The following is a 24,641-nucleotide window of genomic DNA, read 5'->3' as shown; positions in this document are numbered from 1 at the left end:
AAACTCCCTTATTATGTCAGGGTAGGAACTCCCCTAAATGTAACTGAGCCCAGCAGGCTAAAACTTCAGGTCGATTCACTAGCAGAAGTAGTCTTCCAAAATAAAAGAGGTTTCGATTTATTATTCTTAAAACAAGATAGATAATATATAGCTCTAAGTGAAACCTGTTACTTCTATGCCAGTAACTCTAGAGTAATTAGAGAAAGTTTACGATTAGTAGAGAGAAATTTAGATGCCAGGGAAAAACAGACTAGAATCAAATAACTGATTTCATAGGATGTTCAATTGGTCACTATGTCTAACAACCCTTCTATATGCTGTAGCTGGACCTGTACTCATCCTCCTCCTCTTGTTAACCTTTGGCCCATGTTTCCTTAATTTCTTGTTTACATATATAAGGAAGAGAATTAATTCTCTTAGACTTTTAGTGTTACAGAATAGAGGCTATGAGCGAATTCCGCATGAAGAATCAAAGATTTGATTGTCTGCTAAAACCAGTGGGGAATGTGGTGGCTGAAAAATGACTGCTAGAAATTTATTACCTGCAGGAACTTACTGCTTGGCTATTGCCCATGGGAACATGGCTATCGCCATGGGAACATAGGCTATCTCGTCCATAAGAACATAACATTCTAACAATAAGCTTTCTGCTCTGTACCCCCACTTGCACACCCAACTTGTGGGTTGACAGGTAATGAATAGAAGAAAAGTAGACCTTTGTGTTTAGACAGAATGAAGAACGGGATTTTGGGCTTAAAAACCCTGTATCTGTACATTTCAGGGCTGGTTAATTTGGGGTCTGCGTACCCCTGGCAGACCCAGCTGGCTGAATAAAGAATGTGTTCCGTATATCTCACTGAGTTCTGGTGGTCCGGGTGTCTTTTGGGGGCTGGTGGCTACAACAGCCCGGGGCTTCTGGAGAGGAGGGGCGGTCATGGCTGGAGCTTGAGTGAGTTGGGGGCTGGTGGCTACAACAGCCCGGGGCTTCTGGAGAGGAGGGGCGGTCATGGCTGGAGCTTGAGTGAGTGCTTGTGGGGGATGAAGAGGATAAAGCGAGAGAGCAAGTACCTCCGCCCGGCTGTAAAGGAAGAACTGGTGTTCTGAGCTGAAGGTTTTAGTCTTCCGCCTGCCAGTTATTGCTTTGAGAGGAGCGTGGGCACATGTAAACATTAAATCAGAAAAAGGAATGTTGCCTTTTTTTTTTTTTTTTTTTTTTACAGAAAATAAGTTTAATAAATTAATGGGAAATGTTCGGAATTTTTTCGTTGTTGTTTTTTGCTTTTGTTGTTAATAAGGGGAATTCCTTCTCCAAAGAAAATATAGAGGGCACAAGGATACAGAATGCAGATTTAAAAGCCAAGTTTTTGCGGTGGCCAGGGAGCAGCAGGGAAAGGCCAGGAGCCCAGCCCTGCCGTTTGAGAAACAGCCGTCCACCTCTCCCCACTCACAGCGAGGCCTGCTTTTCCCCTCTGCCTCATCTCCCCAGTTCAAGTCACCATCATCTCACAGCAGGACTTTGTGGTTCCCTCCCAACTGGTCTCCCCAGCTTGACCATTGTCTGCTCTCTAAATCGAATCTCCACTCTAAAGCTAGGAGTATCTTTTTTTTTTTTTTTTTTTTTTTTAGGGTTATCTTTCCAAAATGTAAATGTAAACTTTTCCATTGTTTCCCACTGCCTTTGAGATAAAGTTCAAGTTCCAGAATGAGATCTTCAGGGCCCTGCAGAGTCTGGGTCCTCCCTAACCTCCTCTTCTTCTACCTGTTTTTTGCCACACACGGGGGACTCTGTGTCCAGACTCAGAGCCTTTGTCCCTGTGCCAGAGTACTCTCTTCCTAGTCTTGAGGGCTTTTCTCAGTGATTCCCTGAGGTCTAGACCAGACACATTACCTTCTTAAACACTTTCAAAGCATTCACACTTTTTCTTTGCAGTGTGTATTCAATCTATATGTATGAATGTACCCCCCACCTCCCCACCCCTGAATCAGGAACTGGGGAACTCCTCTATGTAAAGAAAAGGAAAGGCAGGGTCCCTACTCTTGAGTTTATAGTCATTTGAGTCGACTCACCTTTTTAAATAATCACAGAAACAGAAGTAAACATGTGGCTCCTGCGGGGTGAATGAGAACAAGGGAATGTATCAATCAGGATATCTCAGGGTAGAGCTTTCCTGGAAAGGGTGGATGTTAGCTGAGTGAAGTGGATATGGAGAGCGTTCCAGCACTCTCCAAGGAAACACTGACCTTGCCTGTTCGGACCTCGCAAGTTGGTAGACGCTCAGGGACTGACTGAATGAATAAGCAGAAACTGACTTGCCCCAAAGCAGAATCAGATTAGAACTCAGCCCTCCCAATTCACAGTGCAAGGCTCTCCCCTTTCCCTAGCGCTGCCCCAGGACTTTAAAGAGCAAGCGTATGGCGGGGGGTGGGGAGTGGAAATGGGGTTAAGTTATGCTTTTCTTTTTGCTCCATTTCACAATTGAAGATGGCCCCGAACCATAAAAATCAACACTTCAGCCTTAAAAAAGGAAAAAAGTCAATGGTTCTCCGATATTTCTGACACCAAGTTTTTATTCCAATATTTGGACCTGCCAGATGTAAATGCTTCAGTATGTTAAACCACTCTGCAGATCCCATTCAAGCAATGTCTGCTCAGGCATTCTTTTTTCCATTTCTTTATTTGACCATGAAACAAATATTGATTTACAAAGCACACACAGACAAAAAGCTGAAAACGATGACAGTATTTTCTTTGAAGATGGTGAATTATAGATGATTTTAAAAATTATACTTATCTATAAGTACATATATTCTAGGTCTATATTTATTTGGTATTATTTGTATAAGACAAAATTTAAAAGCAACAGCTTTTTAAAGAAACGTTAAATTTAATGAATTTCATGGTAGCCCCTAGCAGACGTAGTGGGCATAATCAACAGACACCTAAAATAAATACACAATGTAAATAAGCAGTGTTTGCTCTACACATGCTGTCTGCAGACAGTCCACTTGCAGCTGTACCTATGTCCTTCTTATAAAATCAGTCATTCTAGGAGCTGTCACCGGCGTAGGGCATATAAAAGTAAATATGGTAATCTATAAAATGAGGATAATTCCCCTCTCATAGTGTTGTTGTAAGGAATCAATAAATTCAGCTAAAGCACTTTGGAGCAGCATCTGGCACATAAGCACTATATAAGCGTTAGCTATTATTTAATTTATGGTATTGCAATCTAGGAACTCCCACTCAGGTAAGAAAGGGTGGAAGAGAAGGAAGTGATTGTCAGAAAATATATTGAGCTAAAATGGAGGTAAGCAGTGAATGCTAAGCTTCCCCGGGAGGTGGTATTGTAGGGTTCAAGTCTTGTGCGGTCAGCAGTTCGTGGCCAGCAGTTTGACGACCTCCAGAATTGGGCCCTGGTGTGTATGGGGGTGGGTGGGATGAGCAGTGCCCAGTCCTAGAGTCATTCAGTTCCCTCACTCATAAAATTGGGGCGTGGTGGCCCGTAGTGGAAGAGAGAGGCTCACAGGACTGCACGGTTACAGGTCGAGCCAAGGCTGGGCTCTCAGCCTGGCCTCCAGTGGCCTGATGGCTTTCTCCAGCCTCCACATATGCTCAGCGTTTGGGGCGCCGGGCGGGGGCGGGGAGAGGTGGGGGCCGTGCAGCCGCAGCCCAACGGGGGTGGGAGGGGCCTGGGCTGCCACGCGGGGCGGGAACTACGCTCCCCGGCATGCACCGGGGAAGATCCGCCTTTCATTGACCTCTGAGCCCCCTCTCCTCCGGACCGGCCCTGGTCTCCCTCGGCCCCGCCCCCTTCTGAGAGCAGGTGACCTCGCAGAGTCCCACGAGCGGCTTCCTTCTTCCCGTCTTATTGGTCCAGCCTACCTGCCATTCGGGAGCGAGGAGGAGAAGTTGCTTAGTGATTGGTGGGTTCCGTTTGGCGCCAACTAGGAAAGGGGGGGCGGGGCAGCCGCTGTCCCCAGTGAGCAGCTATTACCGCGAAAGGTCTTCTCGGCAGCGACAGCCCGGGAGGGAGGTGAAAATCGGTTCAGGTCTTCGAGACCCCGGGCTGGGCAAGAAGCGAAGAGAGCGTGAGCCCGGGCCGTTGCCTCCCTGCCCTGGCCGCCCTCTCCGACCCGCTGCGTTTGTTTGGATTTAATCTTGAGGTTGCCGGCGCCCGCCCGCCCGCCGGCCTCGCGGGGCGAGGGGGAAGCACCCGTGCGTGTGGCCGGCGCCTGCCGGGCCCGGACACCCGCCCGTCCGCGCCGCTCGCCCGCGGCCGCCGCGTCCCTGAACCGCGGGGTCGTGTTTGTGTTTGACCCGCGGGCGCCGGCGGCGGGGCGCGCGGCTGAGGCCAGTGCCGGCGGGGCGGGGCGGGCGCGGCGGAGGCGGAGGCGGAGAGAGCGGGAGCCCCGGGAGGCCGGGCGCAGCCATGGAACTGGGCCCGGAGCCCTCGCACCGCCGCCGCCTGCTCTTCGCCTGCAGCCCCCCTCCTGCGCCACAGCCCGTCGTGAAGGCGCTGTTCGGCGCGCCAGCCGCCGGGGGCCTGTCGCCTGTCACCAACCTGACGGTCACCATGGATCAACTGCAGGGGCTGGGCAGGTGAGGAGGGGTGGACGAGCGGTGTCCCAGGTCGCTGACCTCCCAGACCGCTTTCGGGGGGATCAGGCCGCGAGAAGGGCCAGACCTCTCCGCCGCTTGGGAGCGGCCCCGCCTGGCGGGGGCTCGCCATGTGCACCCTCCCCCCCAGGCGGAATGTTGGGCGGGAGAGGCCGTTCGGACTCCCCAGGGCTACCCTCAGCCCGAGCTGGGCCCGGTAGGGGGTGGGGGCGTCCCGGGCCCCCCACCTTCGCCACCCCTTTGGGATGGCCGGGTACTCTTCTGTCTCTATCCCAGGAAGTTCTTTCAGATCGACCCCCACGGGGCAGAGCAGGCCCTCTTCGGCGCTCGCTTCCACCCTTCGCTGAACCACCTCGCAGGGTCTAGTTTCCTGTGAGCTTTGTTCCTTCTCAACAAAGGGACGTGGCATTTTCTTTCCTGGGATTTGTGCAAAATCAGCGCAGCCCCTCGCCCTGTGCACATTCGTGATGTCCACCGCGATGCATTCCTCAGGCCAGCCCTTTTTACTCAGCTTTCTATACCCAAAAGCTCCCTGGACTTCTCTTCATAGCAAAAAATGCATCCCACAGTGTTTGTGGTGAAGCTGCTTTTCCTTCAATCTTGAACATCCTGTTTTCTAAGTAAGTACATGTGGCGTAGGTCTTCCAGCCTCTGAAAAGCAGGAACTTGTCCTATTCGTTTTTCATCCGCGCTCCTGGCACTGTACCCAGAGCACATGCTCCCATTTCAGGAAATGCTCCAACATTCATCACCGTCATCCTGTCCTATCATGCGACCCAGACCAGTGCCGACCCACCCCACTCCCTTCTCATCTCTAACACTGAAGTGCGCGCTCGCTGACTGCTGTGGTGGCAGAGTGTTCCATGGTGTGGTCTAGAAGTAACCATCATAGGTGGCAGCCTGTCTCCTGTATGTAAGCTTTTGGTTATGTCCTAGAAACAATGATTTCTCTTGGTTTCAGCGAGTATGAACAGTCACTGGAGGTGAGAAACAACAGTCTGCAGAGAGTGGGCTCCTCCGAGTCAACCGATTCAGGTATCGTTTTAAGTCCTCCGCGTTTGTCATGTGTCTGCTGTGTTGGGAGCAATATTTGGAATTTGCTGAAACATGTGCTTTCACTTAGAAACTTTGTGGCATGTGGCAAGGGACCACATGAGTCAGGAGCGAACACCTACCCTCCTGTCTGGTTATCTAGACAGCAGGGAAGAAAGGTGGATGGGCGCTAGGCAGGCACTGGTGGGTCCGGCCGGTGCTGAGCAGTCTCCACCCTGCTGCTTTGCTGAGATGAGCACCTTTCTTGGTGTTCCTTTGGTGAAGGCAATAAATACTTAAACCGACTTGTCATATGGCATAGTTGTATTTTCCAAACCCCCAAATTATGCATATAATCTGACAAGTTAAAATATTTGAAATCACAACTCTTTCAGGAAACTGGGATTGTCTATTCTTTCCATGGGTAGAACTCACAGAAAGTTACTGGGTAACCTCTGTCTACATAACTAAGCAAGCCTGTTTAATTCAATTTCTATTCTCTTCTCAAACCCTGTTTGTCTTCCTGGTATTTGCAAGTAGTAAAGGGGGGTTAGTAGATATACCATGAAAATGTCAAGACTTGTGCAGATACTAAGTTTTTGACAAATAGAGACTCAACTTCAATTCTGGCAAATCTTCAAAGCCGTGTGTCTATTGACTGGCTTAAAGAAAAAGTACTAGGATTCTTATTTTAATAACAAAATGGTGTTTCGTGTATTATTTTATGAAAGATGTTTTTATTTTCTCACAGGCTTCTGTCTGGATTCTCCTGGGCCCTTGGATAGTAAAGAAAAGTATGTATTCACTGCTTTTAAATGTTTGTGCTTAGAAAAATAACTCTTAATTTTTTAAATGAAATTCATCATGCCCCAGACTGGAGCTCTAGATTTAGTGTTCCCTCGTAAAATTGGATCCTATAAGCAGTCTGGTCCCTTTTGAGAATGAGTAGTTTGCGTCAGCAGCTTTCAGAACTTTCTTTCCTTTATCTTAGCTGTAATTTAGTGTTGTATTCGAGTCTCACCCAAGCCCTTGCCCCACCCTCTGACATCATAGCCTTAAGAGAAGGTGTGCATTTTAAGACAACACTTGGGTTTGCTGTTTTCACCTTGAAGCCCAGCATTGGGGGTGCTTGTGAGAACAGGACAGCATCAAAAAGCTGTTCTTTCATCTTGCCTAAAATGGGAAAGTTTGACTACCCTTCAAACTATAGGTGAGGCACAATGTGTCTTGCGATGTGACTACTTCTTTACCTGCTTTATTTTCATGTTTACCTTCTGATTTCATTGCAGCCTTGACAATCCCATGAGGAGAATAAATTGCCTACCTGTAAGTTCATTTTGAACTAATACCTATTATTTGCCGCTTAGCTACCGGAGTGACCTTGATAGTAGACCTTTTAGTTAGACAATGAAGACTGCTTTCCCTCAGTCTCATAACCACTTATGCTCCTAAAGCTTCAATACCTGTCTCCTGAGGGTTTTTCCCACCATCTCTAATTATCAGAGTTATCAAACCAGGAGGGGTTCTTTTTTTGCAAATGATGTTATTTGGTAGGTGGATTTGGCAGCCCTAAATCCCTCCTAGGGACCACAGGCCTTGTGGGGTTAGGTGTAAAGCCACATAGCGGGAACTTATGTCCTGTGTCCTGACAAGGTGGAGGAACACTGGCCACATTTACTGCACCGTGTGAATTGCTAGGCCCGTCCCTATTTCTTTTTCTTTTGAGAACTGAGTTGCCATTGGATTTTCGTTTGTGTACCCTAATTCCTTTCTTCACTTTGACAGCAGAAGCTCCTGGGGTGTAGCCCAGCTCTGAAGAGGAGCCATTCTGATTCTCTTGACCACGATGTCTTTCAGCTGATGGACCAGGATGAGAACAAGGAAAACGTGAGTGTGGCATTAATGTAGACGGCAGAGATAAAACCCACAAGTGTCATTGGCTTACATGGAAGTGGCTGGGCTGCTTTCTGGGAGCCTAAACTTTCACCAAAGTCACGGTGGTCTTTGGAGTCAGAGAAACTTAGAATTTAATCCTGCTGCTTACTAGCTGTGTGACCTTGGCGAGTTTTTTCTCTTTTTTAGTTTTTAATTTTATTTATTTATTTATTCTGTAAAATAGGAACAGCAGTATCTAGCAACTCTGTTGTAGGAATTAAATGAGATAATGTAGACAAAAGGATTTCATAAGGTTCCTGGCAGGTAGGAGTCGCACAGATGGTAGCTCTTAGGAATAATTATATTCATGAATAATTTATCTGGAAGGGTCTGCCCAGGCCTTCCTTTCTTCTTTGTGCTGACCTTGGGCTGAGTTGTAAGTTTAGGAAAAGGCTGCCTGACAGTATTTGAAAGAACAGAGCCAACAAGTCCCAGGGAATTTGAGTAACTGAAATGGTAGCTTTGAGGGTGAGCCTGTGGTTGTCCACCCAGAAGTCCAAGAACACCCTGACCTGGCTTTTCTCTCATAGCTGGCAGGGTGCCTTGCACAGGGCAGGCATCCAAAATAGTTAAATGAATTAGCTCAACTGTTCCACTCTTTTTATATATTTCCATATATATTTTCTCCCCTTTTCCATTTCCTGCTAAAATTCCTAAGCCTTATAATCCTCCAGACTTGGTATACCGCCTCCATGAACTCTCCCAGTGATTCCTCTGGCAAAGCAAGACGTCCTGAGGGAGAATACAGAGATGAGTTCCTGCCTTGAGTGCTCAGGAGACTGTGTCAGCCTCTGTGTAGTCCTTTCTACTGTAGAACAGTCCAGAGCTGTCCCATGCCAGCTTGGTCCACATCCTCACCCCCCCCCCCACACACACACACCAAACTTGGCTTCTCATAGGGTTGCCTGCTCTGAGCTCCGTTCTGGAGGGGAAATGGCATAGGTCGGAGAACTCTCGCTCTGGGGTTGTCCTGTCTGGCTAGGAAGCCAGATCTTCAGGAAATCACGTAACCTAGAAGGCCTGGTTTCTCCTGTAGTTGATGGTTAATGGGCTAATACATAGGATATACTTAGTACTGTGTTGGCATGTAAATGCTCTTGACATTAGCCGTTACTGCTCTTAGCACTTAATCCCAAGTTCTTAACATGTATATTTTAGAGTAGGGGGATTCTGAGATGCTTTTAAACTTTAAGTAAATGGAATCGCACAGTGTGTACGCTATCTCTTCTGATCTTTCACTCAGCATTATGTGAGGTTCGTCCATGTCGAGTAAACCGGTAGTGGGTTTTTTTCCATTGCTTTGAGTACGGAATACAGTAATTTTAAGTGGAAATAAATGCTCTCCTAGGAAGAAGGTAGAAAATACAAAGCCCTCCGACATAAATCTAGAGTGAAAAGTGTGGTGCCTCTTGTTCACAGTCATATTGAAATTACTTTGCTTTAGATTTTAGGAAGTTGTTGACTTAGCTTGTAACTCATTGTTTTGTGTACTTGGCAGAAATGTGTTAGGAAAAATAAAGTGATGAGAGAAAAAAAATGCTGCATTAGAAGTTAGCTGTTGTTGACAGAGTCTTTGAAATTCTTAGCTACGCAAGTCCAGTGTTGATGTTAGAAATGGGTAAACTCTTAGTCTGGAGGCAGTGACGGAGGTGACCGGTGTCCACTCCCTCGGCTGTCTCACCTGAACTGTAGCCGAGGCCCCGGAGGTGGTTTCCGTGGACAGTGGACGATGTCTCGACTCTACTGTCTTGCAGGAAGCCTTTGAGTTTAAGAAGCCAATAAGACCTGCATCTCGTGGCTGCCTGCATCCTCATGGACTTGAGGAGGGTAAAGATCTCTTCGCACAGAGGCAGAACTCTGCCCCGGCTCGGATGGTATGTGCTCTGGCGTTCGTAGGGAGGTTCCTGACGGGGAGAGAATGAAAGCACCCTCTTTCACTTGGAGTCGGAGACACTGCAGTAGCTCTTGCTGTCTTTACCTTGACTTTGTCTTCCGAAACGCGGTGGTCACGGTTTTGGTGTTTTGCTGTGTCTGGAGAGCACACAGGCAGAAGCAGAGTGAGATGGCATGTCTGAAATGTTGGACTTTAGCGAGGGATATTTGACCTCGTCGATTCCGGGAAAATGATCAGCGGGCGACCTGGGTCATTGTCCTATGTGTATGATGGATGGGATTCTGTGTCTTATTTAAAACTTGCTCTTTCACAAATGCATCTGAGTGCTAAGAGATACTTCCCAGAGTGGTTTTTGGAGAGAGCACTTGGCTTCTTCCAAAGGTGATTTATTACGAACTATTGTGGATTTCTGTGAACTCGTTGCCTCTTGGGCTACTTGAAGGTATTTGGGGCCATGTGCCTCAGGATTATTTATTTGCCAGACAGACTGTCTTACTCCCAAAGTTTCCTACTGGTGATCTGACAGCTATAGACGGGAGAGGCCCAACTTGAGCAAAATGACCACATTTGCTTTCCAGGTTTTCCTGGGAACTTACACCTGGAAATAAAACTTTCCAGACTGGCTCGTGGTCTAAGGTGTGGGTTCAGCCAGCATTGCTGTCTAGCATTTGCAAAGAGCACTTTTATGTTTTCTTGGCTTTTATCTTCATAAGCCTGAGAAGTAGCTGGATTTATCCTTTTCACAGATTGGAAAGGTGTGGTCAGGGAGGTTGGGTGATTTGCCAAAGGACACAGATAAATAGAAGATCAGGACTTAATAAAACCTTCTGATTCTCAAGTACGCAGTAACACTTTGAGAGCTGGATACCCAAACTGAATATGTTGAGTGTGCGTATGCTGGAAGCCAGGATTCCCTGTGATCACTTGGTCATCCCTAGTTGTCGCTATTGAGGGTACAAACTGAAAGAGCCAGTGCTAATCTCATCAGTTTGGCTTTTGATTATGTCAGGGCATTTTTTTTGGTATCCTTTTAATCTCCAAGCTCCATCTGTCTTTCCTCATAATGGCTTCTTGGCATAGGACTTGTGGAGAAAGAATTAAGTCCTGTCCAGAGATTCATTCGTCATTTTCTATGGCACATCTGCTTCTAGGGATCCGAGAACCCAGGTCACAAAAACTCGTGTTATAACATGATGTGAGCATTCGGAGGCTGTTGCCTCCATAGAGTTACCTGCTCATAGGTTCTGCTAGCTAGAAACCTGCCAGCGTTTCCCGGGGGTACTCAGGTGCCCCTGTGCAGGATCAGGGACAGCCCAGAGCTTGTCCCATGGTGCAATGCAGAGTTAGTGCCTGAACCAGAGTAGGCCAGCTGCAGAGAGGATTCCTAGGTGAGTGATCCACCCAGAAAATCAAGGGGCTGGCTTGGGGGCTTCTTAATGCACTCATACCCCAAGGGGATTTGGATCCTAAGGATATTTGTATGGCTTATCTTGGGACCACCTTGTTACTCTGAACTTTTTGTATCTATATATCTCTCTGAACTTTTTTCCTGGCTTTGGAAATGTGTGTGGAAAAGATAAAGTACCAGCAATGTTTGTATTAGCAGTGTTTATCTCTAGGTGGTAGATACATGAGTGGTTTAAATTTTTATATTAAATATATACCAGTTCTATAATGGTGGTTTCCCCTACAAATCGAGATAGGGTTGCCTAATGAGATGGCCCCAATTTTACTCCAGGAATGGTCTCTCCTAGGGAGAGTATAGTGAGGAGAAAAGCCTAGGTTTTGGAGTCAGACAGGTGAGCTGTGTGATCTTGGGAACTGTGCTTAAGCACTCATTTTCTGGTTTGTTAAATAAGAAAAGGACTGCCCTTAGTGTGTTTTGAGACTTAAATGGGAATATATGTGTGAGGATTATAGTATAGTGTCTGGCACACAGTAATTCCTCAGTTAAAAACCAAGCAGCTATCATTTAAAATCCAAGTCTAAAGAATTAGGATAGAGTTTTCTAGAACCAGGACACCCTTTATTTCCCTCTGTCAGAACTGGAGTTACAGAAGCATTCTCTAGACCATTTTGTGGTCTCCCTAGAGACCTGTATCTTCTCACCCTTCCTCATTTCAGCAGATTATCATGTTGTCCCAACCCTAATGTAGATCTGTCCTCTGAAAAAACAAACCTGTCTTTCACAAGAGGCTACCCCCAGATGCCACCGTAAGGTGAATTGCTTCTGGGAAAGTTCTTTGTGAAGGCTGCTTGGCCTGACATGACTCAGGACTGTGTGTGGACATCAGATCATTTATAGCCTTGAGATTCATATTCCTTTGATTAGTAGCTGCTAAAATTTTACTTCTTATAACAAATATAGTATGTTTTCATAAAAACTGGTGACACATCCAAAGACATTAAAGCTGATCATTTATTAACAAGCCATGAATTCTGTCTTGTAGCTTTCCTCAAATGAAAGAGATAGTCGTGAACCAGGGAATTTCATTCCTCTCTTTATGCCCCAGTCACCTGTGACTGCCGCTTTGTCTGATGAGGATGATGGCTTCATGGACCTTCTCGATGGAGAGAATTTGAAGGTACTGTGTGTGTGTGTGTGTGTGTGTGTGTGTGGTGTGTGTGTGTGTGGTGTGTGTGTGTGTGTGTGTTCCTATCCATTCACTGACTACCCTGAGAGAAGTCATGTGAGAAAGTACAGGGATTCCCCAGGGCTCGAGTTGGCTGATAATTTTGTTCCTTTGCTGAGACTTCACTGACATTGTGTTTCTAGCCCATTTAAATCCTGTGGAGGACTTGAAGAGCAGACACCGATACAATCCTTCTTACCCCGAAGGAGCTCACAGTCTATTTCTGTGCAAGAGATGTGAAACTTTGGTTGACTGGCAACCATGTGGCCTAAAGCTGAAGAGACTAGATCCCTCCTTGCATGGGGATGGGGGTGCTTTAAGCTGTGTTCAGATAACTGAATAATAAAATGTATTTCTCTTCAGACCTTAAAATGTGGGGGAGTGAGGAAGAGGGGCAGACATGAGATACTTCCTATCCAGACCTGTCTGGTGTTCTTCAGGCAAAATCACTCCTAAAGCATTTAAATTAGTGGTACTCTACTGGATCTTTGTAACCGTCTTTCTTTTCTTTAGAATGATGAAGAGACCCCATCCTGCATGGCAAGCCTCTGGACAGCTCCTCTTGTCATGAGAAAAACTACGAACCTTGTAAGTAGTTCTGGTGTGTCCGGAGGGAGCCTGGAGTAGTTGGGCCTCTGAGACAGAGTGGACTTAGACAAAACAAAAAACTAGCCCTCTGCTCACGTCACCACGAGAATCAGGTTATTTCATTTGAGAGTCTGGTTTTGGATCTATGGGCCTTGACTGGTCACTGGTGTTGTGTTACTGCACACTGTGTTTTTCAAGTTTTTTGTCCTCATTGGTGTGTGAGGAAGTCTGGGTAACATGCATGCAGTTCCTGTTTTTACAATTTCTAGTTCATCCCAACCGTTCTTGGTCAGTTAATGTCCTTTCTGTACAACTCCGGCCCCTAAACCTTTAGGGTTTAAGGTCATTGGGTAATATCTGGAACATACCTGCTAAACTGAATTTAAAAGAGTCCATTATTCTTAAACTATATAAGATGTGGTATTAGCTTAAATTTTAATTGACAGCATCATGAGCGAATGATCTGTAGCTGACAAAAAGAATGCGATCTTAGCAGCGTGATTAGAAAGCCTGCGCTACAGGCGCCATCCGCACTCACTTAGCCCAGCGGGTGGCCCTGCCACTGGCACTGTCCCTCGGGGCTGACTGGAAAACCCCCGGCCCAGAACCAAAAAAGAAGATGCTAACCCTGCCCTGTTCTGGTTGGGGTGGAGAGAGCATGCCGGATTACCATGTTTTACTTTCCACATTTGGGAAGGTATGGAGAGACTAGAACACATTGAGAGAATACCTAAGTAGAATAAGGAGACTCAAACCTGTGATAGGTACTATGGGCAGAAAGGCTCCTTTTGATGGGGAATCCGTCTTGTTCTTAAATACAGAAAAAAGAACAACCAGTTTCGAATTACAGGACTTTAGCAAAGCTAGGAGGTGGCCACTGCAGGAGCTAGCAGGGTTCCTGTGGCTACTCATTTCTGAGCCAGAAAGATAGTAAGGCATGGAGGGTCGGAGGGTACCACGTGTGTTTAAAATCTGTTGAGATGTTAAAGCAAGGCGCATGTAATAACGGGCAGAGGAAGTCAAAAATGTGTTCCCACCTGCAAGGTGACAATTACCTGACTCTTAAAACCCTGTGTAGACAGGAAGCTTTTTGAGGGCACTGATTGTCTTCCTCACCTCCATGTAATGCCAGCTTAGTACGTGTGCATTGAGCACCAGGTACTTAGTATCTACTAGGTGTCAGACCCTACAAGAGCTGATGGGACTAGGTGAATGGGCATTGTGTTTCCTAATTTAGGGTGAATCTTAATCCATCCCAGGAAGTCCTAGGTCCATTCTCTAACCATGCAAGCAAGCCAGTTTTAACGAAAGTTGGCTCTTTTTTTCCCCCCAAAGGGTAATCACTGCAAGCTGTTTGACTCCCCCTCCCCGGGTAGCTCTACCACGCGGTCAGTGTTGAAAAGACCAGAAAGATCTCAAGAGGAGTCGCCACCTGGAAGCACGAAGCGGAGGAAGAGCATGGCTTGGGCCAGTCCGGAGGACGCTGCTAGTCCAGAGAAGCCCCAGGAGGTTAGTTTTGCAGATTCCTTTTTGCTCCAGGAGAGTGAAACTGATTTTCTGTTCTACAATTTCCATTGGGTTCTTTTTCTTTACCGAGACTTGCTTTCTGTTTTTCATTTGTTTCAAGTGTGTTTATAATTGCCTGTTTGTGCATATTTATGACAGCTGCTTTAAAAAAAATCCTTTTTGGATAATTCCAACATCTGTGTCATGGTGTTGGCTTCTGTTGATTGTTTTTTTCTGTTCAAGTTGAGACTTTCCTGGTTCTTGGTGTAATGAGTGATTTTTCAATCTTTTGTATTTGGGGTATCATGAGACTCTGGTCTATGTAAATCTTCTGTTTTAGCAGGCCTCCTCTGATGCCGTGGGGAAGGTGGGGATGGAAACCAGGTTCCCCAACACAGCCTCGTTTCACACGTAGGGTGAAGGCAGGCCTCAGGACTGCTGGGCGGGAGCGGAAGTCTGAGCTCTCGCTAGGCCTGCGCTGACATCATTGCAGTAGAGTAGAGATTGCGGCATTTAATTACAGCTGGGCAAAGATAGAAGCCTAAGCTCTCCGCCACTTGCTGATGGGACATGGAGTAAGACCACGATCTTCCCCTTAGTGATGGCTGGAGCAGAGTGTTACGTTGTCAGAAAGTTTTGCCTTGTCTTGTCTTCTGGCTTGGCAGAGCAGCAGCCTTTTCTTAGGGCTGCTTATTTCTTCAAGTTTGCTGGGTTACCATCTCCCGCCTCACGAATTGAATGCTAAACTCATTGGTTTTTAATCTTCCCCTGATCTATTGAAATCTTTAAGTTTCCCACTACTTTAGGTTTGCCCTGAGACTTCATAGTGTTTTCCCTTGTCACTTAGTTCTAGGTATTTTAGTTCCTTTATTTCCTTCATTTAATTCTGACCTTTCGTGGCCTAATAAAGGTTTAATTCTTATAAAGACTTTACCTGTACTCACAAAAAAATGTATGCTCTTTGGTGTCGATTTCAGTATATCTAATTCTGCCTGATTGGCCAAGTTAATTGCATTGCTAGTAGTTGTCTTCATGTGATTTTGGAACTGTGTCTACTAATATATCATGAACATCCCTGTAGGTCGGTACACAAAAGTAAATTATTTTTTAAAAGCTGCATGAGAGGCCTTATAGATATGCTGTTTTTCTGTTAATTAACATTTAGATTGTTTCCAGATTTTTAACACTATAAACAGCTACAATAATCACCATCTTTGCATGTGTGTTTTTTGGGGAATAAGTGAGGTTGTTTGGGAAAGTATGTTACGTGCATTCATTCTGTTCTCTAAAAGTAGTCATGGGTGCAGGTGCCTGCCAGAAACAAATGATACATTTCTTCAAAATCTCCCCAGGCACCAAATGTATCCTTCCTAGGAGATCTGGCTATTCTGATTTGTGGGAAGTGGTAACTCCTATCTGTTTCCCGAGATTCAGCGTCTTGTTTTTTCTTGTTGACCATTAAACATTTCTTTGGATGAGTGACCTGTCTTTAAAGTTTAGTCCTGGTTCTCTGGACCTAAGTCCTCTGGTGCTCTGCATTGCTTCCTCTGTTTATTCTGTGAACTAAAGCCTGCAAAACATCATATCTCAGCTGTGCTTACTGTGTTTTTGTTAATTTGTTTATATATATTTTGGCCTATTCATAGATTTCCTGATTTTCAAACTAGCCCAGGTTGCTGAAGTGTTTACTTAGAATTGCTTTTGTTTGTACATGTTTTCCCTTCGTTATACTGCCCTTATAGCCTATTTTGGTATTAAGCATTATAAAAGAAACTGGAAAACTGCCCTTATTTTCTTTAGCATGAAAAAGTTTGAGTAAATATCAGTTGTCTTAAAAGGTTAGCTATAGCATAGCCATGAAAACATCTAGGCCTGGTGCCTTATATTTTATCAAGTACTTTATGAACATTTCGTTTTTTTCCAATTAAAAGCAGAATTCAAGATTAAAGGACAGGAATGTTTGTGAAACTGCATTGTGTACATGTCAACAAACTGCCTTTCAGAAAGCTTCCTGTTTGTATATCAATATTTTAAAATATTCATTTCCTTTTGTCAGACTTGGGGTTTTCCTTTTTATTTTCTTAATATCATCTCCAACTGTCTCCTAAATGCCTTTTCTTGTTCAAATCTGATCCAATAAGGTCTGTGCTAAAAACATTCTCTTTTTTCCCCCCTTTTTTGTAAGTGTACACTTTCATTTCTCAGCAGAATGCTGGTAGTAGGCTAGTCACTTCAGTGGTAGCACACACTGAATGGTTTTCCAGAGTGATTATACTCAACGGTGTGCGAGAGTTCCATTTCTTCCACTTCCTTCCCAGTATTTGGGGTTGTCTATTCCTTTAATTTTAACCATTCTGGTGAGTATATGCTGTCTGGGGTTTTAATTTGAATTTTGATAGTCTTTCTTGGTCCTAGATTTTCCTCTCTGTATTGCTTGTCAAAGTTTGTTGCCCGTTTTTCTGTTGAGTTGTCTATTTTGTGAGAGTACTGTATATATTCAGAAATGAAATGTTTTATTGGCTGGATTGATATCTTCCCATGCAGCCTTGCCTTTTCTTTTACTCAATATTGTTCTTTTGGTAAACCGATTTTCTTGTATTTCAGTTTATCAATCTTTATTTGTTTAGAGCTTAAGAAATTCTTATCTCCCATGATAAGCCCTTTTGACATGCTCTTAGAGGTCTGATAGTTTCCTTGTCCCAACCTGGAGTCAGTCACTTCAAAAAGCCCCGATTTTAGCAAAAAATAGTAAGTAGAGACCACACAGTCCTCCAGGGACGCCTGTGGCGTGCCTAGAGCTTTTCAGTGAACAGAGCTAAGAAATACATTTTTAGACTTTGCCTTACTTTTAATCCCTTTAAAAAAAAGAAAGAAAGAAAGAAATTAGTTTCAGAGCAATTCAGACAGTGAAATAATAGTAGACCTAGTCAGTAAACCAGTTTTTTCTCTCCAAATTCAATAAAATATAAAAAGTCTTTATTTGTTAAACATAGGCATAAGCATGCCTATGTTTAATCTTTTTGTGACACATTCCAGGTGAATGTTTTTAAAAGTCCTGTTCAGTCCTAGCCTCAGTTTCTACCTTTGATTTGTCACAGATTCTCCATCAGTCTTTATCCCTGGTGTCTTCCTCAAAAGGGACCATCGAGAACATTTTGGATAATGACCCAAGGGACCTTATCGGAGACTTCTCCAAGGTAACTGCCAGCAGATGCAAACCTTTGGCTATGTGAGGCAGGGTTGGTGGGTGGCCTAGAACTCCCATCTTCCCCCCTCCCTAAGGTGGCTCCTGGGCCACCCCAAAAGGGACATGGTTTGAAAATTTTAAAGATAAGGAAACAAACTCATAATCAGGTGTATCTTAGTCTCTGTGGGACTGTAGACCTTACTGGTGCTAATCAGAGGTTTTAATAAGTAGTGGGCCACTCACCAGCCACCTTGACTCCAGCCCAAAGGCCAGGCTTTCTGGAAACTGTGTTTCTGATCATAAAAATAGTATTGCAGAAAAGCATAAATAAACCTATAAGCTCACTACAAGAGTATGTATCACAAGGTTATCTTAAAAGGTCCAGGATTGAGACTGAATTTCTCTGTTCTCCAAAGAAGCATGGCCTTTGAGGGAAAAGGCCCCCAGGGGGGTCCGGAGGAAGATCTGCTGATGGCCTGATGGGGGTTTCCTATGGGAAGGATTTGGCCACCTGTGAGCTGTTGTGACGTATGAGGGTGGGACAGGGAATGTGTCAATAGTAGCTCCTCTAGCCACATGTGACTCGAAGGGCTACCAGACCAATCTTTGATTCATTAATTTAGTTAGCACTTATTTAAGTACTTATTATGTTAGGCAGAGGTTCAAAAATGAGACCCATTTCCTTCCCTCAAAAACTTTAACGTGTGGTCACTGAGACCTGTCTAACCACGTAGACAGGAACCATGTGAAGCCACGGCAGAGTGGAGTAGATGTCAGTACAGTGTAAGCAGGCCAGGAAAAAGGAAGGCTGTCGTCTCAGCGGGCGGGGTCCGGACCTGTGATATTTCAGCCGGTGGGGCGGGGGTTTTGAAGGAGCAGGGAGGAATAAGTAGGTTAAAAATGGGAGAATTCTAGTCCAAAGGAAGGAGCAAGCAAAGACCCGGGTGTGTTCTCTCTTGTGGACCCTTCCACTTGAATCAAAGCCAATACATTTGCTGTAATGACCCTGCACATGGCCATGGGAGTGGGTGAGCCTTTGACCCGGGCACTTGCCCTAACGAGTCATTGCTGATGGGCCGTCTTCTCCCTCAAGGCCAGGTGAGGTCTCATTTTTTCCATCTCCATTGCCTAACTCCATGCTGGGCACAGTAGGTGCATTTGTCACTGAGTTTTATTTATTTACTTTTTAGGCAAAGCAACCCTTGGTTGACCTCATGGATTGCAAGGACCTTGTCAGTTTATAATCCCTTATTTTTTTATATTTTTTTATACCTACAGCACCTGATCGTCCTAGGTGGTCTCCCATCCAAGTACTAACCAGGCCCGACCCTGCTTAGCTTCTGAGATCAGACGGGATCGGGCTTGTTCAGGGTGGCATGGCCATAGACTTCACTGAGTTTTTTAACTGCTCTTCACAGTATGGCTACTGAGTTAAGGACTGACAAATCTGTTTGTTTAAAAATTAAATGCCCCGATATTAAGTGCCTAGACGAGTAACTAGCAGATTACTCGTCTAACTAGTAGATTAAAGTTTGTTTTTTTAAAGCTGCTTCTTACCAGGCAGGTAAGTGGTATAAATGTTGTGTTTATAGGCTTTGCTATGTAGATTTGCTAAGTGTCTCTATATATCTTTTTAAGGGCTATCTATTTAATACAGTTGCTGGAAAGCATCAGGATTTAAAATACATCTCTCCAGAAATTGTAAGTCACCCTTTTGGAAACTACTTCACGTGGTATATTTGAATCTAGTTGTTTCTGGCAGCCAAAGCCAATTGCCCTGGGCTTTCTCTCCACAGATGGCATCTGTTTTGAATGGCAAATTTGCCAACCTCATTAAAGAGTTCGTTATCATCGACTGCCGATACCCGTATGAGTACGAGGGAGGCCACATCAAGGTATGCGTCTGGTGAGCCCGGCGAACGTGGGAGGCATACAGGGCACCCTAGACAGCATCCGTGACTTAATGGAGGGTGGTGACACCTGGCTGCTTATTTGCTCACATGCTGGTTATGAGAATTAGGAGACCCCCGTGGGAACGGCTCGTGACGTCTGGTGCACTTGTCCCCTGGCCTGCGGGACTCTACCGTGTTGTGCAATTAAATACAGTGTAGTGTTTGCCATCCTCTCCTGGCTTTTCGGAGTCCCCAGATTCACAAATAGCACTGAGAGTATGCAGTCATAACAGAATTTGAGGTGCCCCTTTAAAGATCCCGCTCAGAGCTATCACCTCAGGTGTGAGATGGGCGGGCGCCAAGGGTCTCTGGTGCCTTCGCAGGGCGCAGTGAACTTGCACATGGAAGAGGAGGTCGAAGACTTCTTGCTCAAGAAGCCCATCGTGCCCACCGACGGCAAGCGCGTCATCGTGGTGTTCCACTGCGAGTTTTCTTCGGAGCGAGGCCCTCGCATGTGAGTGCCAGCAGAACGGGTGCCTCTGTGGGGCCTGGCGGCGTGCGGCACGCCTTCGGAGCCCCCTGTCGTCCATCATTTCCGTGCCTCAGCTTGCGCATGTGGCACGGGAATGCACGGTTTTGTGAAAATGTGAATTTGCATGTAGCAGACGTTTTCTCAGATTCTTCTCTACTCAGCAGTCACTGTCATAAGCCGCTTGAGTGTGGTTTTCAGGCCTGACCTCACGGTTTCGGTTGTGAAGGGCCCGCGGCCTTCTCCGGTCCAGCCTGTCTGTGGTGCTAGTGTTGCTTGGGCAGTATGCCCTGGAGACCTGGCCCTGTGACACCACCCCCACTCCTGAGCTGGTCCCGCCGTTGGGTGTGGCTCAGTATTTAACCTTCCTTTATAGTGACTTAAACTATGGCTCTCCCACTTTCCCCAACTGTCCTTAGTTCTGCCTGCGAGGCTGTTGTTCTCAGGTGACATCCTTCGGGTACAATGCGGTTGCTCTATATGCAGATCCCAGAAAAGTGAAGTCTTCACTGTGACACTTGACTTGTCACATCTGTGTTTGCAGAGGAGTGGGTCATATATTTCCATACTATTTGCCACATCGGGTGAGAAGAAATGCCCACTGCGCCCCCACCTCCCCTGCACATACCCCTTAATTAGCACAAATTTTTGTTAGGACTTTGGTATCTAAGGCCTATTAGAACTTAACTACCCGAAGATCTATTTTATACCAAAATTGGTTAAAGTATAATTACAATAAAACAGTCTTCATTTAAGATTTAAAGTAATATCCTGATGCTCTAACAGCATTCTCGCTAATGGTGTCACAGGACTGGCTGAAAAATATGAGCAGAAGTGAATGATGATGTGGAAAAGCCAGAGGGGGGGACAGACAGCTGCCCGGCTGCCGTCCAGGCCCCTCCGGAACGGACCGCAGGCCTGGAACGTGTCGGGTGCTGTTGGCGCAGCGAAAGCGCGGCAGCGGGCAGGCCCGACGGGCGCCAGCCGCTGCGGGGGCGTCCCCGTGGGGGACAGAAGACCGTTGCGACAAGTGCCAGCAGACGGTTAGCGCGGCGGCCGGGAGGAGGGCAGCTTCGGCTGGCACGGGCCGAGAGGCCCCGCGGCCGTGTCCTCGTGCCACCTGTGCATTTCGAACCGTCTCAAAGCTCAAAGAGGTTCTCCCCGCGCGCGCTTCGTTCCGTTTCGGGTGCTGTTATTTTTGTCACTTTTACCTGGCTACAACAGACACTTGGCACGTGTCTCCCCAAGTCCTTCGGCGGCTGTCTCCAAAGGGCGAGGACTTGGCCTCGCGTTAATACAAAACCACAATCACACAAAGGGTCGGGGTTAGAGCGAGACCTCACGTCCATTCGTGAGTGGAATTATTCCCTCTGCAGACATTCCTGTCGCCGCTCACATGCCCGACAGTGTTCCAGGGACCAGGGAGGGTGGCAGTGGACGAAACAGACTGAAACCCCTGCCTTCGAGGAGCGTGCATTTCAGAATAGGCAGGCGGCAGGCCAACATCACAGATGCGTAGTGTGCAACGTGTTAGGAGATGCTTCTGAGAAAAATACGACCAGAGGCGGGAGCTGCCAGGCAGGTTGGAGGAACAGCGAGCGGGAAGCGCAGCGCCCGGAGCGGAGCGTGATGGGGGAGGACAGGGCGTGGGGGTGACAAGGTGTAGGCCACTCTGAAGCCTTTGGCTGTTGTACCCAGGATTGGGCGGCGAGGAGCCGCCAGCCAGGTGAGGACATCAAGGAAGAACATTCAGTATGCACCCCACGCATCTGCTGCAAGTAGGTGCCCGAGGCAGGAGCACGCTGTCCTGTGGAGAAGCCACAGGAAGGAGGAGCCCCCCCAGACGGGGGGCGAGGGAGAGGGCGGGGAAGGAGTAGGAAGCTTTTGAGGCCGTCACCACGGATGAAGTGCAGGCGGTGGCCAGGAGGACACTGAGCCAGGGGTCAGGTGCTAGGGCTGTTTAGCCTGGAGAAGGAACTTTGGGGAAGAGACCATCTGCCTTCCATTGCAATGCAATGACACTTTTTAAAGATCACACGTGACCAGGACCTCGCCAGTCGCGCTGACGTTCCCAGGGATGAGCTGGGAGGGCCCGTGCAGGGCGTCCTGCAGCCGCTGTCACCGCTTGTCCGCGTGGGAGGGCTCACCTCACCGTGGCCTCCTTTACAGGTGCCGTTACGTGAGGGAGAGGGATCGGCTGGGTAACGAGTACCCCAAACTCCACTACCCTGAGCTGTATGTCCTGAAGGGCGGATACAAGGAGTTCTTCCTGAAATGCCAGGTAAGAGGGGCTCTGGAGAGCGTGGCCACCCCTGGCCTGGGTTGGCCAGCTGGATCCGCCTGGTGGCCGTGGCTGTTTTTGCCGGGGGTCTGGGGATTTGCCCTGCGCAAGAGGGGCCCTAGGAGCCGCTGGCCAGGTCTGTGTTGCCACTCGCAGCCTCGAAGCCCTGGGCAGGGGCGGGGAGCAGGAATAGGAGTGAGCAGAGGCACCCTGACCTCACTCGGCCTTGTCCCCCAGTCTCACTGTGAGCCCCCCAGCTACCGGCCCATGCACCACGAGGACTTTAAAGAAGACCTGAAGAAGTTCCGCACGAAGAGCCGGACCTGGGCCGGGGAGAAGAGCAAGAGGGAGATGTACAGCCGCCTGAAGAAGCTCTGAGCACAGCGTGACCCTCCCCGCTGCTGCAGAGAGACCCGAGCGCAGGGGCCAGCTGTGTGACCTTTGGAGAGGGCCCAGGGCTTCCTGCCTGAAACCTACCTGCCACACTCCCAGCGCTGGAGCCCGGAGCATCCTGCTGGCTACGCCTCTTCCGTCCCTGTACCAGGACAGTCTGCCAAGGCTGTCGCATGTGGCACGGCACAGTTCTGAGCACCAAGTCAAGACGTTCTGGCTCCTTCTCCCCACAGCTGGAAGGGACCATCCGGGGCCTTATTGGGCACCGTCCCCTCATGAGGGGAGGGGCAAGAGACTAGACGTGGAGAGAAGAAACACAAAGGGAAAAGCTGCTGGCCAAATACCAAAGACAGCCCAGGAAGGAAATGGTCTTTGTGGGATAACCCATATCTTTAATTTATTCAACCTCATCAATCACTTTATTATTTTTTTTAACTCCTGGAGACTTATTTAACTGCTGCGTTGCGTCATAATACTGCCACTCCAGATAGGGTTTTATCCCAAGGACTACCTCTGCTTTTAATTTAAAAAGGGAGTGGGGAGAAGAGGCAAACCTGTGGAGTCGTGGGACAGAACCGGGAGCTCTGTCACCCCAGGGGGCTCTGCTGTGTAAAGCCACGGCCCGAGGTACTGGTGGGAGCAGGCACCGGACTCGGCCTTGGCCCCAGGACATAAGCTAAACCTCCCAGACCTACCTCAAAGGCCGGCGAAATCTATTTGGGGGGTGACCCTGTTCTTCCTCACCCCAATTCCCTGTGATGTTGGCTGGTATAGGAGTCACAGTCAGGAAAGCACTTCTGGCAGCTTCCATGGGGCCACCCCCAGGTCAGTGTTGGGACGTGGTAGTGTAGGTATCCCAGAATGGGGGGGCAGGGAGGGGTGGGCTCTGCGGGATGGGGGAGGGGAGTACACACTGAGTATCTTCCTTCTATTACTCTGATACCCTTTGATAACTTAATTTCCCAAAAAAAAAAAAAAGTCTTTTTATGAGTCAAAGAGTATCAAATCAGTGTTGGCTGGCCCATCCAAGGCTGGGGAGAAGGGCCGGGAGCCCTGGGCATCAAGGGGGCGGGCACTGGCAGAGAAGACTGGATTGTGTTTCTCAGGAGGCAGTGTGGTGGGTTTCAAAGGTAAAACTGAGTTTATCATGTTTCGATTTGAGGGACAAAGAGTGATGGAGCATCGCCAGTTGCGTCCTTACCTAACCCCAGGAAGTAGGGGTCTCAAAGGAACACCTCCCACTCAAGGAGCTGGGGCTGACTCGATTGATTCTGGACAGGCCTGTCTGGTTCCTGCTCATCCCCACCCTCAGGCGCCGGCCTCCTCGCCATCTTTGCTCCATTTTGGGGAGTGGAAGCCAAGTTTGTCTCATACACGAGAGTCAGTTTCCCCTCTTGCCTCGGCTTCCTATTCTGGGGATGGGGAGGGAACCGGTGATACTGGAGATGACTGGTTCCGTGTTAATGGGTTTGAGTTGCATTTGGCTATAAAACAATCTTGTTAGAAAAAGTATGTGGGGAACAGGGAACAGGAGGGGAGAGGGAGAGGACCGTTCCCACACACAGTGAGACTCATCTCGGGTGGTCTCTAATCTTGTTTGCAGGAATTCTGTTTGTTGGGCCTGAAAAGGGAGGTGGAACGGCCTTCGGATTATACCAGTTTAACTAGCATTGCTAACCAACTGTTGCAGGCTTCGAAAATAAAAACAATCTTGAACCCATTTTCTGCCTAATTCTTGATAGATTCAATGAGAATTGTGTTTCCCTTTGAGGTTGTGGGACCATGCTTGACTAAAACCCGTGGCTGGAGCAGCCACCTGCCCCAAGAGGTCAAAGGCCTCGCAGAGCCAGGCCTCAAGAGCGGCTGGAACGACTTCCAGTTATTGCTCTGATCTCTAGTTATCACAAACTTGCATTCAGATTGATTTGCATGATGAAATAGGGACAGCAAAAACCTGCCTCAACCACTGACATTCCCTCACAATCTGTTCCTGCATATGGATTAAGCAACTGGCCAGAGGAGATAGATAAGAGTTTAGATTGTGTTCTGAAGGAGCCAGAGGACACTACGGAATGACATAGGACAGCTATTGGTAAGTCATGGGCCCACACAGCCAAGGAAACTTGGAAGTGTGAAGCTGGGAGTTATTGGCA

The 24,641-nt window shown here is 47.4% G+C and overlaps 1 protein-coding gene and 1 pseudogene across 4 annotated transcripts; one reads left to right on the top strand and one right to left on the bottom strand.

Moving 5' to 3' along the window:
• Window positions 1-3,923: 3,923 nt before the first annotated feature.
• CDC25A (cell division cycle 25A) lies at window positions 3,924-24,208 on the top strand. Of its 4 annotated transcripts, none has more exons than XM_016149822.2 (15): window positions 3,927-4,600; window positions 5,580-5,653; window positions 6,402-6,444; window positions 6,940-6,976; window positions 7,439-7,537; window positions 9,340-9,459; window positions 11,930-12,064; window positions 12,626-12,700; window positions 14,036-14,209; window positions 17,305-17,403; window positions 19,032-19,094; window positions 19,190-19,288; window positions 19,669-19,799; window positions 21,984-22,095; window positions 22,333-24,208. In XM_016149822.2, the coding sequence occupies exons 1-15, from the start codon at window positions 4,431-4,433 to the stop codon at window positions 22,471-22,473; spliced, it is 1,572 nt and encodes a 523-aa protein (XP_016005308.2). In that variant the 5' UTR covers window positions 3,927-4,430; the 3' UTR covers window positions 22,474-24,208. The 4 variants fall into 4 exon arrangements, with proteins under 4 accessions (XP_016005310.2, XP_016005308.2, XP_016005309.2 ...); XM_016149821.2 differs by having other exon boundaries at window positions 3,935-4,600; window positions 7,436-7,537; XM_016149824.2 differs by lacking the exon at window positions 9,340-9,459 and having other exon boundaries at window positions 3,924-4,600.
• On the bottom strand, window positions 18,663-18,781 carry LOC118602246 (annotated as a pseudogene).
• Window positions 24,209-24,641: the final 433 nt, after the last annotated feature.

This window comes from Rousettus aegyptiacus, unplaced genomic scaffold (genome assembly GCF_014176215.1).
Source record: "Rousettus aegyptiacus isolate mRouAeg1 unplaced genomic scaffold, mRouAeg1.p scaffold_m13_p_4, whole genome shotgun sequence".
Taxonomy (NCBI): domain Eukaryota; kingdom Metazoa; phylum Chordata; class Mammalia; order Chiroptera; family Pteropodidae; genus Rousettus; species Rousettus aegyptiacus.
The sequence above is the reverse complement of the archived record's forward strand: the minus strand, read 5'-3'. Positions and strand labels throughout refer to the sequence as shown.

Coding starts and splice junctions, on each gene's coding strand:
- CDC25A (XM_016149821.2), top strand. CDS start 4,431: ATGGAACTGGGCCCGGAGCCCTCGCACCGCCGCCGCCTGCTCTTCGCC. Junction 19,095..19,189: donor AATACATCTCTCCAGAAATT/GTAAGTCACCCT, acceptor TTCTCTCCACAG/ATGGCATCTGTTTTGAATGG. Junction 22,096..22,332: donor AGTTCTTCCTGAAATGCCAG/GTAAGAGGGGCT, acceptor CTTGTCCCCCAG/TCTCACTGTGAGCCCCCCAG.